Below are 27,190 nucleotides of genomic sequence, written 5' to 3'. Positions count from 1 at the left end.
ATGCACGTGAAGTATTCTCCAATCTACACGTGTAGTGCACATGCCATGCATGTGAAGAATTCTACTATCTGTACCTTTCAATAAAGACAATCAAATTACAATAAATATTAGCTGTGCCAATCAATTTCTATGGAGCAATTAGATTTCTCTTTAAAATGACTTTTAGCTATTCACCATGATTTTAAGACCATGGTCTGCCGTACCGGTCCGTACGGGCCGGTACGGGCCGGTACGTACCGGTCCGGCCTGGGACCGGTACCGGATCAGCGTGGAATCCGGTACCTGTAGTTTACTGTTGAAGAACCGGTACGGGACTGGTACGGGACCGGTTCGGACCGGTACGGGACCGGTCCGGGCCGGCACGCCACCGGTCCGGGCCGCCACCGGTACGCCGACCGGTACCGGTACGCCGACCGGTACCGGTACGCCGGACCTTGTTTAAGACAATATCACATAGTTCTATCAAATAAGTATTTATTAATACTTTAAATGATATGAGAATCACTTCTGTAGTTAATAATTTTGAATAAAACAAAGGAAAAAAACCGAATATTTTAAACGATTTTATTGAAGGGGAAGAATGGTTAGAGGAATAGATGTAGGAAAGAGAGGAGGCATTTACTGGATTTCACAATTTCACATTATTCTAGATTAATTAAGGATATTATGAAAAATTATGTAGAGGATAATTTAGTCAAATACATTGGTACAACCAAATCTGGGTACAACCAAACCCTCCTACTATTTGCTTTTACGAGTACTATAGATTGAAATATGTTTATATTTTTAAAGATTTGAATTCCTAATTTTCTGTTTCTAAAATTAGAGAAAAAAAAAAGAGAAAGTGATGTAAAATGGCACCTTTATTTTTTTATTTTCTCATTCTCTTTATATAAATGTAGCTTGATGCAAAGATGGGGAGGCCTATCCCCAATTTCTTTTGCATCTATTCTATTCTATTGCTTTGATAGTAGCCCTACTGCTTTTGATGCTTTCTCACCAGCTTCTGTCAAAACTTTAATAGTCTTCCATGTCAGCAAAATATGTACAATGGATTTGAATAAATTCTTACCTACTTCTCATGAACCTATTGTGTATTATTTTCCTTTCTGGTTCTTTCAGTTCTTTTGGTCAAATAAACTTTTATACGCTTATATATGCTTGTGGCTGGTTTTGTTGGGGAATATTGAAAAATCTTCTGTTATTTCTTGAATGCTTCTATTTTTGCTTTTAAAATATTTAACGGTCATTTAATTGTTTACCCACATGCTATCTAAGGTCAGATGCTTTGAGAACCATTTTAAAAGAGGAAGGATGGCGTGCACTTTATAAAGGAATTGGACCTGGACTTTTGCTTGTATGTAGTACTATTCTTCTGTTTTAAATATTTAATTTTGTCTCAATTTTTTACATAAATTATTTTTCTATACCTATAACTGTACTTAAATTAACTTCATTTGTGACAATTAGGTTGGTGTACTGGATTTTAACTTGCCATTTGTTTCTATAAATGTGTAAGCACATTGCCAACATGTGCTTCCTTGAGATCTTTCTGAACTATTATATCATAGAGTAAGCTGCATATGTCAAATTTCGATCTGGGTCTGTCAAAATAAATTTTTTAGTGTTCTGCCATCATATCGGTACTACTGTGTAAACTATTTGTTCAATAGTAGACGACTGACACCATATTATTTATTCTATCCAGCTAGTAGTCATCTTAGAACCCAGGTACCAGAATATCTACAGGGAAGATAACAACATTTACGATGAATATATTATATTCATGCATCATAGAATAAGGTGCATTGTCAAATTTCCATCTAGGTATCTCAAAATAAATTTATTAATGATATTCTGCTTCAATATCAGTGCTATTATGTAAACTATTCGCTTGACAGTAGATGACTGATGCAATATTATTTATTCTATCCCTCTAGTAGTCATCTTAGAACACAAGTACCAGAATATCTGCAGGGAAGGTAACAAAACTAAAGACAAATATATTGAATATATTATATTGTTGCTAGCTCTAGGGATCATCTCTGCTATTTTTATGCATATTTCTGTACCTTCAACACCCAAGCCCCAAATTTGTAGTTGACAAAAACTCAGTTTTTTTTCATTTAGGAGAAAATACTAAAATTCAAATTATTTATCTGAATAAGAAGAGACATGTGGAGTTACAAATGCATTGTTAGCACATAGCAGCCTTCTGCAATAAGATGCTTGGATGGTAGGGTTTAAAAAAGTTTGATGGACTGAGGATTTTGTTGTTAGTAGAAACAGATCAGAAAGCTTTCATAATTCTGATCCCAAGTCAACAGGATGTGGTTTATCACTCATAGTGAAGACTGAAGATACAATCTATCTACTTCTCCTTTTGTCTCTTTTATTTGAGAATTTTGGCTTGGCATCATTGAATCTTTGAGAAAAAGCACCTCTCATTTTTAATGGTTTGTGTTATTGAGATTGTCTTTAAAAATAGAATATGTATCAATTAGTAAATATACTAATGACTGCATTTATTGACAATGAAAATAATGACTAGAAAAGTCATTAAATAACTTTTACTTTGGAATGCTTATTTCAAGATGTTAGATGTACAAAAATAATCTATTAATTTTGTTTTAATAGTTCCATAGAACATTTTTGTTTTTTCACTCTTATTGGGCAAAAAATTTCATTTCATATGCTATTCCATATTGCATAGACTGTAAAAATTATGTTACTTAGGAGCATGGCCTGTCGTACCACCCTGTACTGCCCACATAGTACCATACTGGGAGGAGACCAGTATAAAACTCAACTTCGAATTGATACACGCTCCGTACCGCCTCGTATCGAGGTGTGTATCGATCCTACCGAAGCATATCAACCTATATCGAGGCATACCGAGGTAAAAATTGAAAAAAAGGTTAAAGAGTTATTTTGATACAAGATGCGTACCGTATTGTACCACGCCAAACCGATAAGGTATTGATATGGTATCCGGTACCGAGATTTCAGACTTTGCTTAGAAATATTATAAGATGCAAATTGCTCAGTACAACTTGACATTGCCACAATTCAAATAGTGGACTATGCCAAGCAAGGTTCACCGTCTCGTTATCAGACCTCGTACCGATGCCACACTAGCACTGTGTTGATACGGTAGGTACGGGGCCTTTTCGGCGTATTGAGTGTCGGTACGCCATCTGTACCGGATACTGGTACCGAACCGGTTTGGTACAACCTATACCATCGGATTCGGGCCGGTATAGTGAACCATGATGCCAAGTCTAATTACATCCATCAACTATACAATGATGCTTTCAAGCCATGGAAGTACATTGCAATGTTAGATTCTAGCTGCATGACATTGTCATCAAAATTAATAATGAAGTTGGAGATTTGATATTTATGGATGGTCAGGTCTGTTTCAATATTCTATATTCTCAAAAACCTCTAAAATTCTAAATTGTTGTTCAGGCATGCAAAGCAACTCACACACATTTCACATCTTGATGATCCTCTGCCTATTATTCCTTATTACTTTTGTTTTTTATTGTTAAATAGTGGCAATATTATTTATATAACATGATTATTTATGCAAATATCACTTTATAAAAATATAAAACTTTGATAACTCGACATGTTATGCAAGATATAAACAAATGCTGATCAGTGGATAAGAGAAACTTAATGATTTTGCATTCAATTTTGGCCTAATTTTGGAAAAGAATATCTTAAAAATTTTGATGGAAACTTGTCAACAACATATCATAACCTCCTAGCATGCAAATGAAATAAAACCAGCATTTGTAATTAGACAACAAAATCTGAATATATCTCATTTGTAATGCATGAAATAAAATCTACTTTACCAAAAACAAGAGCTTCATTCAAAGTTTCAGACTATCTTAAGAGTTGAGAAAAGCGCACAAATTGGTTCTGTTTAGAAAGACCTCCACTTTTGGAATAGTTTTAGACACTTAATTGAATCCAAGGTTTGTCGTACCAGTCGATGTCATACTATACTAACCGTACCGTATTGAATTGATGCCGTACCATACTGAATCGGCACCATACCGTACAGGCACTCAATACACTAAACCTTACCATAGCTTACTGTGTACCAATGCTGTAATAGGATGGTACTGGTACGAGATCCGGTACCTAGACGGCGAACCTTGATTACATCTTTAATCAGTTTTTGAAAAATATTGGGTGATAAATTATCACAATTAACTGCAATTACTAAATGCTTGCAATGGAAACCAAAGATGAAAGAGTAAAAATGGATTTTGGTAGCAGAGGATGGTGAGGTATGTCCATCCTCTTCAAATGTGTGAGGAGCCTCTCATTATCATGGATTCTAGAAGTTCTTTTTTGAGAATACTTTTGTAACAAAAGGTTAAAGGACGTGCAAAGGGCCCTAGCATGATACTTTTGTGGATTCTAGTAGTTCTCTTTTGAGAATACTTTTGTAACAAAAAGTTGAAGGACATGCAATGGGCCCTGGCATGATACTTTCGCAGTGAAATATAACAAGAAGCATGGAATAGGATCGCTCTTTTTGATAGATTGCCATGAACATACAGACTACATGCATAATAAGAGAGCTATATACTTGTTAGAAGACACTTAGACCGTGAAAGGATGCGACCTCTCTGAGAAGTACTATCCTTTGCCACTTTAGTCCACATGTCTATTTATACTTTGCCTAGCTCTAACTCTCCAGCAATTGCAAGCCAACGTGATGCTCTGCTAGAAAAGCTTGTCTTACAATCCATCTTTTCTTCTCTCTCTATCTTTTGGAGAAGGAAAAATCTTAGCCCTATGGCTCTTTCTCTATGCGGTGTGTTAATTACTTGGAGAAACTCCTGGATGCCTCCTTTGCTTATAGAGGAGGGGAGGCGCCAAGGTGTCCTTAGGTAGCTCCTCAGAGTCCTTGTTGGACTCTATTAAGAGAGAGATAGGGATGAGGAGGTGGCATGCTTTTCAATGCTGCCTCCTAGGAGTCCTAGTTGGACTCCAGTTTGTGAGTATTAAGGGGTGCCGACCGCTAGGGGACACCTCTTTCTAGAAGTGCGCATGCTAAGCGCCTCTAGAAACCCTAGTAGATAGGGGGTGCTTTCCTTGGGGATGCCCCCTAGCTTCTACCTGCGTGTCAACTAGGAATGCCACAACTAGCTGGCAGTGGAAGCTGTCGCATTCTTTGGTTGGTTATCCCCACTTGGATCCTATCCAAGTGGCCGAAGGTTGACCTAAGTCTAATCTTACTCGATCGACCTAGTCTAATCCCTACACCCGGATTATTTTTTAGCCCAATTTCTTCTCCAATGAAATCCAAATCTTCTTTGATCCAGTTAGTGATAGATTAATCAACTAGAATCTTATTCTTATTGACTTGGAGACAAACGGTACATGCTAGATTGGTTGCTGGGATAGGTGGCCTTAGGTTCTTGCTTACCAAAGATCTTTCATTTCAGGTCTTCTTAGTTACACATTAGCTACATGGCCCAGCATAAGGATATGGAGCTCATATCGCATTACTGAACCTCTTGGCGAATAGGATGAAACCAGTTGGTCACAAGCTACGTCCTATGAATTTAGTCCCCTATCAATTCTATATCCCAATATGACCATTAATACTACACCGTAACCCTTAGCCATATAGTTTTGTGACCCATTGGAACCTTGGGTTGTGTCAGATATTTTCTTATAAAATAGTTCACGAGTCCCTTTTGAAAATAATTAATTATTCAACACAATTATTTTCAAAATCTTTCAAGTTACTGGGTGGCTGAGTCTAATATGTTTGATCATGGTTCTGTTCTATGTGGTACGGCTTGACTCTCATTTGCATCTAGATCCAATAAACCACTATGCTTCCTATAAGGACATAGTTCAGGGCATCATGGTCGATACACGGTCATGGCCACACATTTCCTGCTACTAAGTTCAGGTCATCATAATATTTCTTTTTGTATCTTCAACTTTGACTAATAATACATTTATAGTTGCGCCCTAATTGCTCAACTAGGTTATCCTCTCACTATACATCTCCCTCTTGTTTATTCTTATTGATATTGGTTTTCTCCAAACCATGGATGTATATCCTTTAGTTTAGTTCGGATACTTGGTTCCTTCCCCAAATACTTCTGATAAAGTTTGATGGCTATGATTATTGGAATACCTTGGCCTCTTTTATTGTTTGGTCAGTCAGCTATGGATGTCATCTTCTGCTGAGAGGTTACTAAAGGTTCAAGTATGGATAGGGCCTGGAAATTATTCTAGTGTGTTTTTGTATATCAACCCAGTGCATAATCTTTTATTTGTCAATCTGATGGGGACATCAGCTAGGTCCCCATCTTATTTGCATATTTGTTTATGTTATTTCTGGACTCATTTGCATTTTAGGGCTTATTTGTGGGTTTTATTTTGTGTAAGGGGTTTTATTTTAATTGTTCTTATTGGGCCCTATTTATAGGGAACTTTTATGTTGATTAGGGTTAATGAAGAATTAAGAATTTCCTTCCCCCACGTTTTCCTCTCCTTTCTCCTCCTCCCTTCTCCTTCTTCTCTTCTTCTTCCTCCTCTTCCCCTCTTCTTCTGCTTCCATTTTAAATTTGGTTCGGCATCAACTTGGTATCAGAGCTTGGAGGGTTTTGCCCCTGCTGCCAAAGCCCCGATTCATCAGGGCCTTAGTTACTGTGGGCTGCCGTCAGGTTTTCCATCTTCCGGCTATTTCATCCAAACCGAGAGCAAAAAAAAAAAAAGAAAATATTCCCTCGCTCTCTCGGTTTCACAGGAAAGACAGAGGGGAACAACCCCTCGGTTTCAAAAAAAAAAAACACACGAGGAACAGGGTTGTCGTCCCCGTTCGTCCGTCCGCTGCTACCATCGTCGCGGTTCCTCCGACGTACCCTGCCCGAGCCGCCGCTGCCCCACCACCTGCAACCACCGTCAGCCGGTGTATGGCCGAGCGTCGCCGGATTCCCAGATTTCTGTGGCCGCACGAGTACTACGCCGTACCTCGACCACGGACGCCGGAGCGTGTCGAAGGGCCACGAGCGGTTCCCGCCGCCGGAAAGAAGAAGAGCGTCACCGCTCTCCTTGCAGCCTTGTCCCTCGAACCCGCAGTCGCCACTGCGTCGGCCGCCCCGCCTGCAGCCGCCGGTCCGCCCTCCGTTCCGCACGCAGTCGCCGCTACAACCGCCGCCGCGTCCCCCGCCCCGCATCCGGTCGCCGCCGACCACGGAGCTGCAGCCGCGAACACCGTCGCCACGACGTTCGGCCATTCCGCAACCGCTGCCGAAGCGTCCGGAGCTCTCTCCCGAATCGATCGGGAGATTGAAGAAGCCAGGTAACGGGTAAGTCCTAAACCCGTTACCCACAACCCGGTAACCCGGTTCAGCGATCCATTTAAAAAAAAAAAAATTCTTTTGCACGTGAATTGCACGTGCTGGGTTTCACGATTATCGGAACGGGTTCCAACTGAAACCCGGACCCGATAACCCGAATCCGTTAAGGTTCAAAAAAAAAAAAAAAAGGAAAAATACTTACCTCTGTTCTGCCGAGAGGAAACCCAGAGGGTTTCCGCCGCCGCCATTCGCCACCGCCTACGCCGCCGCCGTTGCCGATCCGTGTCACCTCCGTCCGGACGCCGCCTACGCCGAGCGCTCCTCCGACGCATCCACCCGAGCCGTTGCCGCCCGAAGAACCTCCTGCACTGTTTCCGGCCGTCACGCCTCCGAGTTGTTACAAATGGTATCAGAGCGGATCCGGCCCATAACCTATGTGGACTAGGGGACACTGCAGCACGGATCCATTAGGGCTGACCACGGGCCAATTGTGGTGTTTGTGATTAGATATGAACCCTTAGCCTGACGAGGACGTCAGGGCTTGAACGGGGGGAGTATGTGAGAACCCGTGCGGGCGTGTATTTAGTTCCACATCGGTTATTCGCTAGGTAGATCTTGGGTACTTATACAGGATTAAGGAACCCAAATAATATCTTCCGGCTAGCCATTTTGGGTGAGGTCCTGAGTTGTTACAAATGGTATCAGAGCCGAGGACGGCTCTTGTCCGATGGTGGGAAGGGTGTGAGGCCCAATAGTCCCACATCGGAAAGACTCGTTCTAGAGCCTGGGCATATGAGGCGGGTGTCTCCTAATCCTGCAGACGCGTTTTGGGTGGAAAACAAAATCGGGGAGGGGTGAAGGACGCTTGCATGAAGCCCCAGAATCGGACAATATCTGGCAGGGGAGTCCCGTGTTCCCCCCTCATGTGGCCCCCATGTGGGCACTAGGTGCTTCACGTGCCTCGCAGAGGCGGGGGCGTGACAAAAAGAGAGCGAGCAGGGGAGGGAGAGGGAAAGGTTGGAATGCTGGTGGAGGCTTGGTTTGCTACGGAGTTCGAAACAGGGGAACAAGCTCCGCCGGCGTCCGTCGCATCCTCTGCCGGCGTCCATCGCATCCTCCGCCAGCCTCCCTCCCTCTCCCTCCTCTCCCCCTTCTCTCTCTCTTTTTCTCTTTTCCACGGTACCGTGCCCTCCTCTGTCGGTATGGGCCCGGCACGGCCGTACCGACTCGTGCCGCTGGAGAACCGATACGGTGCCTGGTACTGATTCCTCCGATCTTGGTTGTGAGCAAGGTTCGCCATACCGATACCGGATTTTATATCGGTGCCACACTAGCATAGTATCGGTATGGCACGATACGGTACAAATTTTTTTTGGCATACCGAGGGTCAGTACGCCATCCGTATCAGAACCGATACAAAATTTTTTGGCATACCGAGGGTTAGTACGCTCGGTACCGTCCGGTATGGTACGGCGTACCATGGCTGGGAGTAAGTTGATTCTTTATGCTACTGAAATTATGAATGGGTGTGATGCGACTAAGGAGACCCAATATGCAACTGATATGTTGCTTACGTGCTTATAATTAAAAAGGTCAAGACACAGGCACCTAAAGTTATTGTGGACATTGTCCATTCAGAGAATGGGAATACAACTGCAGATTTTTGTTTATTGTTAGATTAGTGTGTCTACTTATCCCTGCTCACTATCTTAGTAGTTGCACTTCCTTTTACCATTTCTTTACTCTTTTCCACCTTGTACTGTGAAATAATAACAACTTGGGCAGGGTTTGGGGATTGTCCAACTACAAAAGTTTAAGTGCTTGAAATTCTTTAGATCATCGATAAAGAATTTATGACCTTCATGTTGACGCGTATACATTTTAAATAATTCTATCAGTTGGGCATGAGAATGCAAAAGTGGGTTTGTCACGTAAGTTCTGCAGGTGACATAATGGCCTTAAAATTATATGTTCTATGAAACACTTGTTGCTGAAATTCATATTACTCAAATGCTCGCCAAGATAAAAAATGAATGACATCTGAGTAACTTTGTTTTTTCAGAGATACGATTGCCTTATAGTGTTCTCATTAGACATCTTCAAATGCACACACAAATTCATCAAAATAGGGGGAAGTAGGGTACTTGAAGATCCATAGCTTGAACAATCAAAATAAAAATAAAAGAAGACAAAAAAAGAAGAAGAAAATTGTTTGACATTAAATTGTAGCAGCCGGAAAACAAACAGAATTTGAAGATTTGATTGTGAGAATTGTTAGAAATGTAGTAGCCTTATGTTTAAGTAGTAATCATGTAAAATTTTTCTAATATTTTCTATTTATTTTATTTTCTCTTTCTTTTGTGGCTTGGAGAGAGCAAAATGCAATTGAACAGTCAATGCCAAACAATCCTTCTGTTTTCGATGCCCTAAGCCTTTGAATCTATGTGAAGCTTTCATGTGCAATAGAGTATGCATTACTTTGTCAGGTTACTCATGGTGCAATACAGTTCACGGTTTATGAGGAACTCCGCAAATTTGCTGTGCACTTCAAGGTTAAAGAAGGAAGGACAAACCTCATTAATGGTGATAATTTATTGGTATTGTGATATAACCCATACAGAGATTTAATTATTATTTGTTGAATATTTATGGTTGCCAACTGAAGGTTTACTGGTTACATTTGTGCTTGACTTACAGCTGTACTCTTAAAAGCTTGACTTACACAAGTTCTGTAACCTATATAAAAAGTGCTAGTGGACCCAAACGTTGACTGTTTTAAATTTTGAAAGTATATGGCCAAAACCTTTTATCATTTTGGTTGTGGTGAAAAAACATTTTCTTAACTCAAATTAGTCTAAGTTGTAATCACACGTATATTTATGTTTGAACATGGGATCAGATCTTATGTTCTCTAAATGATGAGATAGATGTAATATTTTGTTGCATTATTTTGGCTTCTTAGTTCTTGCAATTAGTTTATATGTTTTTGTTACTCCAGCATGCAATTGTCTAATGTTCATGTGCTTTGGCATTTGATGTCTTCTAGTCAGCATATAATCGTACATTATGGGATTGTGAAAAAGCTGAGCTAGTTTTACATATTTGCTGCTGAGTTACATCCCGTTCGATGCGACGTTCACAGCGGAATTCGAACGGAACGTCGTTCATCGTATGAACGTGCCTCGGATCGTAAAATTCAAAAAATTTTCTGGATCCAAATCCAGAAGATCTTTGAACTCATTAGGGAGGGAAGAATAGGATCTGAGGAGGGTTGGTTAAGATTCATAAAAATGAAACAAAAATCAGAAGTTATAAATTTGAAGATCTCATCTTCAAAAATTCTACAGGTGTATAACACCGCAGTCTGATGATCTTTCTAGGCTCCTGGTTAAGCCGCTTATGTGTCCGGCCTCTACAGGTATCCACACGAGGATCTAATCATCTGAGATAGGGTTTTATCGGAGTGCTAGCTCCTTGCAAAGACCTCTCGTGACTATCATGATATTGGAAGAAAAATCAACAACATACCTCTTTGAAGAAGAACCCTTTCTTCTTCAACCTTGCTCGCAATGGAGGAAGATGAGGGATGAAGCTTTAAGCGTGGATCTTCCTTGCCTTGCTCCCGTGGATGAAGAGGAAGACGAGGTCCCCTTGCTGCCGTGGAGAAGGAAGAAGAGAGGGCTTGAGGCGTGAAGGAAGAACCCTTTCTTCCTTGGTGAGTTGATCTCTTCTCTTCCCTTGCTTCCTCTTTCTTTCAACACTTTGGAGAAGGAAGAGGAAGATAACCCTTGCTGCCGTGGGAAGGGAGAAGAAAAGAGAAAGGGAGGCGTGGAGAGGAAGAGGAGAGAATTACTACATGATGTCTCTCTTGCTACCCTTTTATAAATTGGGTTTAGGGCTTCTCCTAATCTTATTAGGAGTATGGGATAATAACTCGCCCTTGGATTAATGCCAAGTGTCCAATCCTTGTGCTCATGGCGCTATCAAATAGATGCATGACATGTGTCCGCTTAATCAATTTTCTAATCACATTAGGTCTTGATCAATTTCCTAGATAAGCCTAATTTCTAATCAAATTAGGACTTAAGCTAACTCCTAATCACATTAGGATAATTAATTTGGGAGCATGCATCCTACGACGCCATGTAGACTTTAAAGTCCGGATAGTGCGAACACGACTTAAGTCATATTCATCCTACGACGACATGTGGACTTTAAAATCCGCACAAATCCTGGTTTAATCAAATTGATCCAATCATGAATCCGAATCAATTTGGGTCGAACCCAATTTGATTTGGCTCATTAAATCAGTCCAATTGCAATTCAATTGCAATCAATTTCACTTAATTCTTCTTCCATTAACTCACTAACACTTAGTGGGTTAATTCAATCACCAATCATATTGATGATTGATTTTTATTGTGATTCCAAATCACAATTATGATAGTCTGACTAATTAAATTCTCTATGTGTGTGATCCCGTAGGTTCTATTCTAACTGGTAGTGAGACATATTGAGATCTCCATCTCAATATCACTGAAACTCCTTTCAGTGGACTGAAACGATTTCAGTTCTGCTCTTAGGGTTCACTGATCACCAAGTGAATACCTTCGAGTCTCACAATCCACTAGTGACACCTAGCAGTATGTGGTGGCAACCCAGCAAAATGGAATGTCTGAACCTCTAGGTGCAGTTAGTGTATGATACAGTCCCTCTATCATGGATCCCGACGTGACGGAGATTATGGATATCTCGTTAAATCCCATCGTCCATCATATGTCAAATTTATACGACTTCCAGTTCGAGATATGGAAAACTCTTTTTCCAAAATACCTGATCAGAAATTTATCAAACTCAGTCTCATAAATCACATAGGATCACTCCTAATCTATCAAGGTCGATAGATCCCATCTAGATGCAACCCTTCCAAAATGAATCTACTGTAGTCAATCCGCACTATAAGGATCCGAATGGCTAGGGCCCAAGTTCACATGCTCGTCAAACTACAGCAACCTCACAGTGAATACCTGAGGCATCGCAGATCAAAGGACCAGTTATACAACTGCAGCATAAATAGTCACTGACGAGCAGATAGACATCTATGTGACTAATATCTTTGGTCACGCTCAGTATCTTGTTCTCTTACAAGTACTTGCATAATTACTCCAGTGTCTCTACACCGTGGACTCGAGACTCGTCTATCTGACTAAGTGATATATGCACTAATCTCAACAGATCAATCACTGTCCCTCGTGATGGATCCATCGATCAGGATCATTTAGAAATTAATCCCTAATGACACATGCCTCAAATTCTCAACTCCTTGAGAATGTGTCATCATCTATTAATTTCTTGGACGATTCATGGACACATACAAACATGAATGAAAAAATAAATTGCCCAATCTTATTTATTGATAAGTATCAAATTACAAATTTATGCCCCAGATTACAAATATACGTTAGCCACGTTAGCTTCTAGGGCATACTTCTAACATTTGCATCATGTTCTGGTACATAAAATGCAAGACATGGATAAAGACTATTTAGCACAAAAAATAAGAAACTTTTTGAATTCATAAAACACCATGTTGTTGAAAATCTAGGTTGAAGATCCCTCTGTATAGTGAATCATGAACCAGCAGTTAGCAAGATTATTTACTATTATGGAGGTGCTAGTTTAATCTATTAACTCGCAAGGGTTTGCCGGTCACGGGTTTAGTATGGTACGGTAATTTACCATACCAAAAATATGGAGAGGGAGGGGGGGAGAGGAAGGAGGAGAGGGAGGTGAAGGAGAGGGATAGAGGGGAAGAGAGAGGGAGAGAGAGGGAGACATACCTCTTAGGCATTGGTGACCCTAGCCAATGAGTTGCCTTCATCATGGAACTAACTCTAGCCAATGTCGTCGTTGTGAAGTCATCGTTGTCGAGCATCAAGGGAGGGGAGAGGAGAGGGGAAGATTGGGAGAGGTGAATTGAGAGAGAGGGAGAGGAGAGAAGAATCGAAAGAGAGGGATAGGATCAGGATTTCAGGAGGGATTTATATATATATAAGAAAAACAGGTTCAGTCTGGAATCAAATCAACTGGCTAAATTGTCCTGTAATCGACCTGTCATGCCCCCTACCCATAATTGCTGGATAGGGATGTGGCAACTGTTGCATACTAATAGGACACTTTCCTACAAGCATGCAAAGCTTCCATTATGATATCATCAATAGCATGGTGGAATAAAATCTAAGCAGCTAAAATCCAAATTTTAATAATTAATAAATCCATAACACAAAATACCTAGAATTTTTTGTTCACAAGTCTTACATCAGCTATTCTCCAAACAGTAAATCAAAATAAGAAACCTATAAAAATGTTTGCAACATTAAACTATGAAAGCGATACTAATTCTAAGCTACATTGGTACTTTTTGCTCTCGCCTCTAACCACATGCCCATAGCAATACCCAGTTAGTGACTATTCTTTGAATCTTTAAGGAAAGAAGAGACCAGATAATGAGCTTAACAACCTAGTAGGTAATGAATACTTTAACTCGATAATTTCTATAGTAAATTAAATAAGTTTTCTTCCAATAATAAGAATATAACAAAATCATTATATTTTAACAAATCTAGAATATTTGGTATGCTCAAATATTCATTTTCATATTTGTAAGTTCAATTTAAAAATATTATGTTTCAACTAAGCAATCTTTTTGACTATGATCACATTAATCCAGTGACAGGGCCTAAAGTACTACATTTACCCCCTGTGGAGTAGGTCCATATTATCGCACTTAACCCCTGCTGAGTAAGTCTATCGTAATCAAATCTTGGAATGATCAAATGCCAATATGCAACCACTATGGGCGGAGTTTTAAAATATAGTCAAGCTAAGAGTCCAAATCCAAAACATGTCAAAGCTTTTTGCAAAGTCATATATGTTATATGCCGATCAAAATATGCATATTCCATATAATATTTATAAACAACATGCATAATTTTTGGGAGAGGAGAATCCAGAGAGGGAAAGAGGGAGAGAAGTATGGAGAGAGAGGGAGAGGATCGAGACTTCGGGAGAGATTTTTATAAAAAAATAGAAAAATTGGTTCGGTTCTAGAACCAGATCAACCAGCTAAACTGCCTTGATGATTGACCTGTCACATCCTCGACCCGAAATCACGAGACAGTGATGTGGCAACTACTGCATACTTATAGGACACTTTCCCACAAGCATGCAAGTCTTCCATCGTGATCTCATCAATAACACGGTGGGATAAAATCAAAGCAATTAAACTTCAAATTTAATAATTAATAAATCCCAACTAACAAGAAATATCAACAATTTCTTATTCACGGGAGTCTTACATCAACTATTCTTCAAACACTAAATCAAAATAAGAAAGCTATAGAAATGTTTGCAATATTAAACTATGAAAGCAGTACTAATTCTAAGCTACATTAGTACTTCTCTCACCTTTAATCATATGCTCGTACTAATATCCCATCAACAACTAATTTTCTAAATCTATAAGGAAAGAAGATATCAGATAATGAACTCATTAGCTTAGTAAGTAATGAATACCTTAACCAGATAATTAATATAGTAAATTAAATAATTTTTCTTTTGACAATAAGAATATAATAAAGTCATTATATTTTAACAAATATAGAATATTGCTTAAATATTCATTTTCATGTTCATAAGTTCAATTTAAAAATATCATGTTTTAACTCAAAAACTTTTTTGACTATGACCACATTATCCGGGCCCAAAGTACTGTATTTAATCCATGCGGAGTTGGTCCATTGAACCGCACGTAACCCTCGCGAACTAGTTGCATAGTGATGAAATCTCAAGATGATCAAATACCATTGTATAACACCACCATGGGTCGGGTCCAAAAAATAACCAAGCTAGAAGTTCAAATAAAAAATGTTTCAAAACTTTTTGCAAAGTCATATATATTATATTCCAATGAGAATATGCATATTCGATCTAAGATTTATAAACATCACGCATAATTTTTGTTAATAAAAGAATTTACTTCTGTTTTATAGATTTACTTTTGTCATAACACAGTTTCATAAAATTCATAAATAGCATATTAATCATGTTATAATTTATCTGATATCAAAATCTATTCATATTAATTTAATAAAGCAAATCTAGAGAAGATGAATCATTACTTACTTTGTGAGTACATAGACAAATCCAAATAAATTGTGAAAATTTTCCTATAGAGACCTCGATTGAAAGACTAGTGTAATACCCCCTTGTTGGACTTGTCCAGACAATTCCATCACTATATAGAATGAACAATAATTAGAAAAGATGGCAAGGGAAATACAAGCAATTGTAGAAAAATGGGAGATAGCGTTAAAGGAAAGGAATAGGGCTAGCCGAGTAGCGGCATCTGACGGGCCAGGTTGGTTTGATTTGGTAATCCAGCTGGTCAAATTATGAAATTAGAGTCACATCCTGGTAAAGATAAGACGATAGCACTATTCAAAGTGGGGCCCAATGGTGCCTAACGAAGGCCGAGGTGGGGGTCGACACAATGCGCAGTTGCTAGTGCTGTTCAGGACCTCTTTTCTAGGGTTGACAAAAGAACACATAGGAGGGAACCTCTGCTGGGGTCTGCCTAACACAAGAAACAGACTGAGAGAGAGAGAGCAAAAGGGAGGGCGAAGCAAGGTATCTCGAAGCATCTCTTGAGAAGAAAGAAGAAGGGAAGGGAGGCGAGCGACAGCATCCGGTGGTGGTACTGGGTGCAGGACTGGCGACAGATGGTGGTAGGTGATAGCAGATGGCCAGCGGATGACCAAAAAAATAAAAGAAAAGAGGGGACTGTAAAAATAAGGCTTGGCAGTGTGAAATGGAGCCTCAGCCCAGTCGTCGATGGCTAGAGCTTTGACATTGACCACAAGCCATCAAGTAGAGATGACCATAGAGGATTGAAGCTGGTGAATAGCAGAACAAGGTATGTTTCTTCGGTTTGATTTTCAGCAATCCCTTGTTGGAATCTGATCAACGACAACTCAGGAAGGGAAAGAGAGAGAGAGAGGGAGAAGAATGAGGCACTATAATCTTATCTTTGGTAAGGTTTGGTCGCGGGCACGATGTGCACAATCATGGGGGTTGACGTTGGAAAAACTCAAGAAAGAGAGAGAAGAAGAGAGGGAGAGAGCATGAGGTGCAGTGCACCATAGGGGAGAGTAAGGGATTTTATACCTAGAGGAGCTCCCCACTTCCTCGTCGGAGTTTGTGGAGGAGTGGAGTCTGCCTTCTCTAAGTTTGATTCGAACAAGGCTCTGCCTTGCTACAATTGGTGTAGGCCGTTCTAGGCCTCACTCTAGCTCTAGGTTGGGCCAAAGGGGCTAGGCATTGCCTAGGACAATCAATAGACCATGCTTGGCCTCACATAGGCTAGGCTGATCAATAGCCAGGCTGGGACTCACACGACCAGTTTGGTATAATTACACCTTGAACCATCCAGTTAAGGATACTTCTGTGGCCTGAGGTCTACCGAAAAAGTAAGAATAATTGTAATTTACCCCCTAGATCAAGATTCGCTATCTCGGTACCAAACCCCGTACTCGTACCATTTCTATTACAGTGTTGGTATATCTGGTTCGAGGGCCGGTTTGGCATATTGAGTGTCGGTAAGCCTCCTATATCGTGTACCGGTTAGTACCAGTATGGTATGATATGGTTGGTACGCATTGGCATCGATGGTTGGTACGTATTGGCATCGATCGGTTCAATAAACCTTGCCCTGGATTGATTATCTCACTCTATGTTTATTCCTTGTTGACCAAATACTTTTTACTAGGTCCTTAATTTTGATGGCCATTTTATGTTTCATTCATGGCGTTGTTTGTAAATGTGTACACCATTTTGTGTGTACAAAACAAAGATGACTATGCACAGAAACGGTCCTGTGTATAGGGACTAAACTTAAAATGATAAATTTGTGAGGCTAAACATCAAAGGATGATAAAACAAAGGATCGTGTGTTAAGATCCCTTAAAAGATATTAAATGGTTAGAGAGAGAAAATTTCGAACTATTAAGGAAACATATAGAATAGCAACAAGGATTTACTAGTATATATCGGTAATACCACATACTACTATAAGGTATCGGTATAGGTATTTTTTTGGGTACTATACCATACTAATATGTGGTACATCACCTCATTTGTCCTATCCTAGCATCAAGGGGCATATTCTGTGTTGGTACCATACCATATCATATCCGTCCATGTTGGTATAGGTATATGTACCAGGTATTAGTGAATAGTAATAGATAATTTTTTAAATAAATATTTATAATCTGATTTTGATCCGTTAGATTCTACTTTCATGTTCTGAGCTATTGTTGCAATTGGTAGGCTTGTTTTTTTGTCATGTTGGCCAATCTGATCATCAAAATCCAATATGCATTTTCATAATATTCTAGGCACCTTTAAGTTCCATAAACTTTTATGAAGCTTATAATCACTCCTTATGGTACATAAAATTAAGGTCTGCTGTACCGTTACCGAGCACCATACCAGTTGCCTGGCGGCACGAGTTGGTACGGATCCACGTCATGCCGTGTCGGGCCTATACTGACACAGGAGACTGTGGGAAAGAGAAAAAGAGAGCGAGCGGGGGAGGGAGAGAGAGGGATAGGGAGGGAGGCCGGTAGAGGACAACACTGGTGCGGGTGGCGGAGGCCACGGCCGAACCCCTATTTTGAACGCCCTCCACCACCCTCCGCCGGCCTCCCTCCCTCTCCCTCTCCCTTCCTCCCCCGCTCTCTTTTTCTTCTCTTTCATTCTCATTCTCTTCCTCTGGCGACGATGTTTCAATTTCTTTGCTGGAACCATCTTGGTAAGCCACCGGTATGGCTCGGGACGCTCTGAACCGGGCGGTTTAGGACGGTTCCGCCAACCTTGCATAAAATATTAAACAAGGAATTAAGATTTCTATGTGTACAATTGCATGATAGTGTGGTATTTATAATTTAAGTTGCTTAGGTCTACTGATTTTTTTTTCTTGCGGATGTGCTTTTTCATGATCGGGTATTGCTTATCTTCTCGACTTCTGGATTGAAAGCAATCGTCACTACCCCTACTTGAGCACGGAAAGTTTCTACTTTTCCGTAGTTTTACTGAAACAGTAGGATTAGTTTCTAGACTTTTTTTTTTTTTGAACAACATTGATCCCTGACTTGCAACAAACTTATATTTGAGTCCGTCATTGCCATTTGATTAATGACTGGCACATGGTGTTGTCAGAGCTGGTGGCTAGGCAAGCCAGATCACCTGAGCAGTGGCTTTCTAGGCATTAGTACAGATATATGTATCTCTTTTTCTATTTTCTACTTCCTTGCTTAACATTACTTTCACTCTTGTTGGAAATGATTTGGGAGTGAAAATGACAATTTATGTTATAATTTCCAACATCTCATCTGCTATCTTGCTCAACGTTTCTAGCACCTCCCTTTCCTAATGCCAGGGCAAGGAGCAAACTCCATAGCCCCACCCATTTGCCTATGCACCTCCAACTTCAGGCCCTTGGTGGCCCTTCAGTAGTCCTAGCTCTGTAACTTCGTTTTTTTTTTTCCTTTTTTTATTTTTCAGGACTAGTCAATTTGTACTTTCTAGCTGACTTCTAACATTTTCTTTTGTTACCATTTATTGGTCTTTATATTTGACTTGGCGATTGATCATGCCTTGGTTTTGATTTATTGGTACTCCAATTATGCTATACTGGTTTATTATATTATTTTATATATGATTTAGAAAAATAAAAACGTCAATTATGTATGTTTGTTTCTTATATTGTTTGTAGCTTTTTGTTTTTAAAGATGGATTGCTTGTGTCACTAGGCACTCTTCCACTGCCTAGGTACCTAGGCAGCGCCGAGGTGATTAGGAGTCCCTACTAGCTGGGAGTCTAGCCACCTGGACAGCCTATTTTGGCATAAAACGAATATTCCCCTCAGGTTACCTTTACTAATGGGAGTCTAGCCACCTGGACAGCCTATTTTGGCATAAAACGAATATTCCCCTCAGGTTACCTTTACTCATTTAGCATGACCATATCTTACTGTTCTTTTCTTTCACTGATTACAAACACTTATTCCCTCCTAAACCCAGACCAGCTGAAGATCTCCCTTGAACCATTGGACAATGGTTGAACCCTCAAACTAGATGGTCATTCTACCTTGTTTGGTTTTTGGACAAGCCCTCTGAATCAATTTTAGTTGCCTCAAAGTTGGTGGTTATTACATTGAATTCAGCTGCAGTGCTTCAAAATAGAGATCGATGGTATTCTTACAAGATTTATCACAATTCACCTAGATGTTTTTTCAGATGTTATGAAGAAAAGGAACCCTGTTAAAGAAGTTGAATAGCAAAAGAAAGGAAACAAAGAAAGGAAGGAGAAAACATTTAAAGCACGAGCAGGCGGTATTGCTTAATTGAATAACTTGTAGCTGCTGCTTAAACTTCCTAATAAGTATGTTAATAAGATATAGATGAAATTGACTTCTAGACAGTTTAAGTTGATAGAGTAAAGACCTTCTCATCATCTTCTTAAATATTCCAATCTTAACCCAAAAAAGAACTCTTATCATGTTGCCCAAGGTGACAAGCCAGGAGGGGGGGGATGAATTGGTTTCTCTTAATTTTTACTATCTTACTTCTGTCAATTGATGAGTGAGTGAAATTAGAACAATGCACAATACAAACACACAAGAAGTATAGTGGTTCGGTGCTCTCCTAAGCACCTACGTCCACTCCCCAAGCGACCCCTTGGGAATTTACTATAATCCCGCGGATTACAGTTGGATTGTTTTCCGGGCTCACAATCCAAAAACCATTACACTTTGGTTTTTCGGGATCACCAAGAACCTATGTTGGTTTTACGGGCTCACCAACGAACCTTCACAATTGGTTTTACGGGTTCACCAATAAACCTACACCGTTGGTTTTGCGGGCTCACCAACAAACCTTTACAAGGTGATTAATAAAAAGAAAGAAGAAAGTTGAAGCTCCTAGATGAGCAAATATAACATATATAAGCTACAAAGAAGAGTTTAGAGAATAGTTATCGCTTGATGAGACTTCTCTCTTCTTTGTCAAGAATGCTTCACTCTTCAAGAGTGGATGGAGCTCTTAATATCTCTTGGAATCTGCTCAACCACTTCCTTTTGACTCTTGAATGAAGCACTTGGATGAAGAAGATTAGGGCACTTGTCTTTCTTGTGTAAGCTTTGATATTTTGCAAAAGGATGTTTCCTCTGATGAATAGTGTCACTTTAAATAGTTTCCTTCATCCATTGGACAAGCCCCAATGGTTAGAATTCAAAAACTAGCCGTTACTCACTGTTGGGAGGTCTGAAAGTACTTCTGCAGAACTAGCCGTTATGCTTCTGCCCGTGCTTGGGTCGACTCAACTTTTACTGGGGTCGACCCAACTTTCACTTGGGTCGACTCAAGCATCATTGGGGTCGACCCTCTCAGAAACCACAGAACCTTGTATTTCAGCCTTCCTTCACTTGGGTCGACTCAACACTTTTTGGGTCGACTCAAGGTTCAGTTGGGTCGACTCAACTTCCACTTGGGTCGACTCTCTCAGGGTTTCCAGAGAACCTATTTTTGAATGTCATTGCCTTTGGGTCGACTCATGTTAACTTGGGGTCGACTCAAGTTTGGGCCGACTCAAGTTTCATTTGGGTCGACCCTCTCAGGGTTTCCAGAGAACTGTTTTCTTGAGGCTTGAGGATTGGGTCGACTCATCCTTTGCTTGGGTCGACCCAAGTACTGTTCATCTGTGCCATTTTTGCAGAAGTGTGCCAGATGGTTTCTTGATGTGCCGGGGTCGACTCAATTCACACTTTGCTGCAACTTAAGGTTAGATTCATCCATATAATCAATGAAATAACCTTTAAACAATTTTGAATATATGTCATGGTAGTGCTACATACTCCAAACAATGAAAATTACTATTGTCCACTTAAGAGTATGTTTCACTTGAAACTTTGCCGAATTAGAATTTAGAATTTACTATCCCTTTCCTATCACAAATTTTATCTCATTAATAATCATTGAAATACATCTTAATCTCATTATACTAATGTATCGAGAGTGACAGACTTATTAATGATGTATCGAATTAACTTGTAACATACTCTTAATCATTGTATTAATCATCAAAATACCACTATCATCCTCAATCTTTTCCTTTTTGATGATTACAAAATATTGAGTATGGGCCTATTGATACTTATCTTAGAATTAGTTTTAGAAGGGCTCAAGTTGCTAAATTTTAGCTTTTCAAATTTGAGAGTGAAGTCTCCCCCTATTTCATCCAAATGTTTCCAATTTGACCTTTTGAATTACTCCCCCTTTCTTTTATATTTCATTAAAGATGAAACTTCAAAAATTTGAGATAAAGCATGAGTTTCAGATTATGTATCGAGGTGTGAAAGGTATGTGCCAAATTCTGAAATTCTATGTGCCAAATTCTGAAATTCGATTTAAATCTTAGACTTTAACATTTTCATTGTTACAAATTGCTCCCCCTTAAATGTATACCCTTTCCTATTATAATTTTCAACTTGTTTGTCAACTTATTTCTCTTTCCTTGCTTCTCCCCCTTTTTGTTATCATCAAATAGGTGCATGGGAATAGATAAGTAGACACAATAATTAACAAACATTTCAGTTTCATTGATCAAAATGGAACATTGTAGTACAATAATGCCAAAACAAAACAAATACAATGTTCCTCAATCAAAGTACAAAGTACATGATCAACACAAAATACATATGAGAACTAGATACATATCCTAGGCTCTAATCATAATGCTAATATCAGCCTAGGGGGTATCTAATGGCTGTGATCTAGTCCTCATCCTCCTAGCATAAGTGGCGAGGGGAGATCGAGCCTGATGGGACTGAGTCTGGCGTGGAGCTCGGTGAGCTGGATGACTCTGTGCCGAAATCTCTGACTCAGCTGCCTGGGGCACAGATGGTCCATGAACCTCTCTCTCTCTGTAGAGCTCCTATCTGCTCTCTAAGATCGCTAATCTCAGCAGTCATAATATCCAATCTGCTCGTCAGTCCATCAGTGATAGTCCTCGCCTGAGCTGACATAAGCTCAGTCATCCTACTCCAAAATTCATCTGTGTATCCTGCAGGAACAGATGACGAAGGTCCAGCCTCTGAAGGTGCTGTAGGATGATCCGTAGGCTCCTCATCCTCAGGGATGGGGTCTCCAATCTCTGGTGCATCACCCTGAATCCCAGCTCCTGCACGTACCCACTGCTCGTTCACCTTCTCATAACCCATGCGAATAGGGGATTGTGCAGTGTATGTGTCAGTGAATAGTAGATGCCTGGAGATCTCTCCCTCTACTGATATATCATGCTGTCGGAAGATCAGGGTGAGTATCATACCATAAGGCAGGGAGACTCTTGAATTACATATGACCTTTCTCATCTGCCTGAGTATCATAGCTGGGAGGTTCAGGGGAATGCCCTGAATAATGTGCTCCATGACGACCAGGTCTCGCTCAGAAATGAGATCAAATCTCCCGCTTTTCGAAAACAAAATCCGACCTATGAAGTTGTGCAACAACCTCATTTCAGCTGAAAGAGAGCTTGCTATTACATTTTCTGAATAATCAAAGTCTTCATTCTCAAGAATCAACTGCAAGGCTCTCAACTTATTTTCGGGCTTTTCTAGAGTTGCTCCTTCGCAGGGGAGATGAAGCAACTCACTCAAACTCTCTTCTGAAATCCTAACCCTTACCCCTCGGACTTCAGATATAAGCCCTCCCATTCCAGTTTTCAGGAAGGCATAGAACTCACGAACCAATCCTGGGTAGATCACCACATCTAGGGAGCAAAGATACTCCTATCCTTGCCTTTGGATCCATTCCCCCAAATGGAACCCTTCTTGATCCAAAAACTCGGAGTGGATCCTTCTCCCCGTGGTAACCGGTCTCCCCGCAAATTTCGCAAGTTGGACTGAAGGGGGGGGAGGAGGAGGCTCTACACGTGTCTCACCTTGTGGAGGCACTGTAGAAGGCTCTGTAGCAGCTCTATCCGCACGGGTGGTCCGTGAAACCCTCCCGGATCGCTTGGCTACGGCTCTCTTGGGTCCCATTTCTTCAAGATCTTGATCTAATCTACTGTTTGGAGATGATTGGAAGAGATTTGAGAGTGGGGAATAGGGTTTTCGGAAGAGGACAAAGAGAATACAGTGCCCTAGATAGCTCACGGGTCCCCCTTTTAACAGTGGGGTCCCGTCGTTGGGTCGACCCTAGATTTTTCTTGGGTCGACTCAACGTTGGGTCGACCCCATTCTGGGTTGGGTCGACCCTAGTTCAGAAATTTTTCTTTCTCTTCCTTTTCCCTTTTTAAAAATTTTTCTTTCTTCCAATTCTTACAAATTCTTACTGGGACAATGATACATGAGTTAGAAATCTATAGATGACTAGTTTGACTAATGTTTCATGGGTTTTTAGAAATGGGAGGAGAGTATCATGATACAGCTTTCTCCTTTTTATATCTCCTCAATCAAAATCTATCTTCACTCAAAGGTTTTGTGAATATGTCAGCTAATTGTTTCTCAGTACATATATGCTCAATACAAATGTTTCCATTTTGCACATGATCTCTAATAAAATGATATCTTATTTCAATGTGTTTGGCTTTAGAGTGCTGAACCGGATTTTTAGTAAGGTTGATGGCACTAGTATTATCACACTTTATAGGAATGTTATCTAGTTTAATTCCATAGTCCTCTAGTTGTTGCTTAAGCCATAATACTTAAGCACAGCAACTGCCGGCGGCTATATATTCGGCTTCAGCCGTTGACAGTGCTACTGAATTCTGCTTTTTGCTAAACCATGATACCAAATTATTTCCTAAAAATTGACATGTTCCACTAGTGCTCTTCCTATCTAATTTGCATCCAGCAAAATCTGCATCAGAGTAGGCAAGCAATTCTAGACAGGAGTCTCTTGAGTACCATAATCCTATGTTTCTAGTCCCTCTCAAATATCTAAGGATTCTTTTAACAGCACTTAAATGTGACTCCTTAGGATCTGATTGGTATCTAGCACATATTCCCACACTAAACACTATGTCTGGTCTACTAGCAGTAAGGTAGAGCAAGGATCCAATTAATCCTCTATAAAGCTTCATATCAATACTTTTTCCTTTCTCATCTTTGTCTAGCTTACTAGTGGGATTCATTGGGGTGCCTACTCCCTTGTGATTTTCATTCCCAAACTTCTTTAATATTTCCTTTGTATACTTAGTTTGATGAATTAAGATACCTTCTTTAGTTTGTTTGATTTGTAACCCGAGAAAGAAATTTAGTTCTCCCATTAAACTCATCTCGAATTCTCCTTGCATTAAATTAGCAAACTCTTTGCAAAGATTGTCATCTGTGGCACCAAAAATTATGTCATCTACATATATTTGTACCACTAGCAGATTTTTGTCTTCTCTTTTAAGAAAAAGTGTTTTGTCTACATTTCCTCTACTGAAATCATTATTCAGTAGAAATTTGCTTAGTCGATCATACCAAGCCCTAGGTGCTTGTTTTAGTCCATATAATGCCTTATGTAGTCTAAACACATGATTTGGCAATTCATGATTTTCAAAATCAGGAGGTTGCTCTACATATACCTCTTCCTCTATAAAACCGTTTAAGAAGGCACTTTTTACATCCATTTGATACAACTTGAAATCCATGAAACATGCAAAAGCTAGAAGTAACCTAATAGCCTCTAATCTAGCCACGGGAGCAAATGTTTCCTCAAAGTCTATCCCTTCTTCTTGATTGTATCCCTTAGCTACAAGTCTAGCTTTATTTCTTATAACTACCCCATTTTCATCTAATTTATTTCTAAAGACCCATTTTGTTCCAATTACAGAGTTATGCTTTGGTCTCTCAGTTAATGTCCATACATTACTTCTTTTGAATTGATTTAATTCTTCTTGCATAGCATTTATCCAATTGGTGTCTTTTTCAGCTTCTTCATAAGTCTTAGGTTCTAACTGTGAAACAAAAGCAAGATAATCATTTAAATTTCTGAGAGAGGATCGAGTTCTTACCCCTTGAGATGGATCACCAATGATTAAGTCTTTAGGATGTCCATATGCATACCTCCATTCCTTTGGCAAGTCTTGAGATTGTGGTGGCACGCGATCATTTTCCTTATCTTGATTTGGCACGTCATCAAGATTCAATTTTTCAAAGTTAATAATTCCTGCATCATCATCAAGGATATTTTCTTTCCTAGCAGACTCACTATCAGACTCATTAAATATGATATTAACTGACTCTTCGACTACAAGAGTTCTTTTATTAAACACTCTGTATGCCCTGCTAGATGTGGAGTATCCTAAGAAGATACCTTCATCTGACTTGGCATCAAATTTACTTAGATCCTCCTTGCCATTGTTTAAAATGAAACATCTACATCCAAATACTCTTAAGATATTTAGCGGTTGGTTTCTTATTCTTCCAAAGTTCATAAGGAGTTTTCTTGGTTATAGGTCGTATTAAAATCCGATTTAGAATATGGCAAGCAGTGCTTATAGCTTCAGCCCAAAAGTACTTTGGAAGATTTGACTCGCACAACATCGTGCGTGCCATTTCTGCCAAGGTCCTATTTTTTCTTTCAACAACCCCATTTTGTTGAGGCGTTCTAGGTGCTGAAAATTGATGTGAGATACCATTTTCATTACAAAATTCTTCAAAGTGTTGATTTTCAAATTCAGTTCCATGATCACTTCGAATTGCTATTAAAGTGAGCTTCTTTTCATTTATGATATTATTATAATATTTCAAGAATGCTGAAAATGCTTCATTCTTATGTGCCAAAAATGAAACCCATGTATATCTTGAAAAATCATCTACTATAACTAGTCCATACTTCTTCCCTCGTAGACTCGCAGTTCTAGTGGGTCCAAATAGATCTATATGTATGAGTTCAAAAGGCCTAGTTGTTGATACTATATTCTTTGATTTGAAGGATGATTTTGTTTGTTTTCCTAATGAGCATGGTCCACAAATTTTGTCCTTTTCAAAGATCAATTTTGGCACATCTTTTATTAATTCCTTCTTGACTAGTTTTGATATTAAATCCATACTAGCATGTCCTAGTCTACGATGCCAAAGCCAACTTGTTTCATTTTTCTTTTCTTCATTAGTAATTAAACATAATACATTTTTCTTGCCTAATTCATGAAGATCTACCATGTAAATATTTCTTTGCCTTTGTCCTATAAGTACAATGCTATTATCTTTAGGATTTGTGATTATGCATACTGATGCTTCAAATGTGACTTTAAACCCTTTATCACAAAATTGACTTATGCTAAGTAGGTTATGTTTCAAACCATTAACTAATAAGACATTTTCTATGAAGGTAGATGGAGTAATGAAAATTTTATCCTTTCCAATGATATACCCTTTTTCATTGTCTCCATAGGTTACTACTCCACCCTTCTTAGACTCCAAGGTGACAAATTGGTCTACGTCACCGGTCATATGTCTTGAACAGCCGCTATCTAGATACCATCGTTTATCCACCTTATTAGCTGCAAGACACCCCTGCAATCAAGATCAAGAATGAGCTTTAGGTACCCAAACTATGTTGGGTCCTTTAGGGTTAGTACTTGATGTTCCTTTTGGAACCCAAACTTTCTTGGATTTAAGCTTATAATTGTTACTCAATTTGTTGTAGCTAGACTTTCTATAGTTACATTCATATGCTTTATGTCCTAATTTATTGCAACAATGACAAGTTATGTTTTCATTTTTAGCTTTTACA

The 27,190-nt window shown here is 39.6% G+C and overlaps 1 protein-coding gene across 3 annotated transcripts in view; it reads left to right on the top strand.

Moving 5' to 3' along the window:
- FOLT1 (folate transporter 1) overlaps window positions 1-27,190 on the top strand; it is an 85,822-nt gene that overhangs the window by 46,110 nt on the left and 12,522 nt on the right. For 2 of the 3 annotated variants that reach the window (XR_016413165.1, XM_008813971.5), the window contains exons 6-7: window positions 1,284-1,357; window positions 9,836-9,946. Coding sequence is in view for 2 of the 3 variants with exons in the window: in XM_008813971.5 (XP_008812193.2) it covers window positions 1,284-1,357; window positions 9,836-9,946 (185 nt within the window). In the remaining variant the exon portion in view is untranslated. The remainder of the gene's footprint in view (window positions 1-1,283; window positions 1,358-9,835; window positions 9,947-27,190) is intronic. The other variant, XM_008813972.5, reaches the window with a different exon arrangement.

The sequence above is a fragment of the Phoenix dactylifera genome, chromosome 5 (genome assembly GCF_051530095.1).
Source record: "Phoenix dactylifera cultivar Ajwa chromosome 5, Ajwa_hap1_PhDact_Kaust_v1.1, whole genome shotgun sequence".
NCBI classification, from domain to species: Eukaryota; Viridiplantae; Streptophyta; class Magnoliopsida; order Arecales; family Arecaceae; genus Phoenix; species Phoenix dactylifera.
Note: the sequence above shows the minus strand (reverse complement) of the source record. Positions and strands in the feature narration are given on the sequence as shown.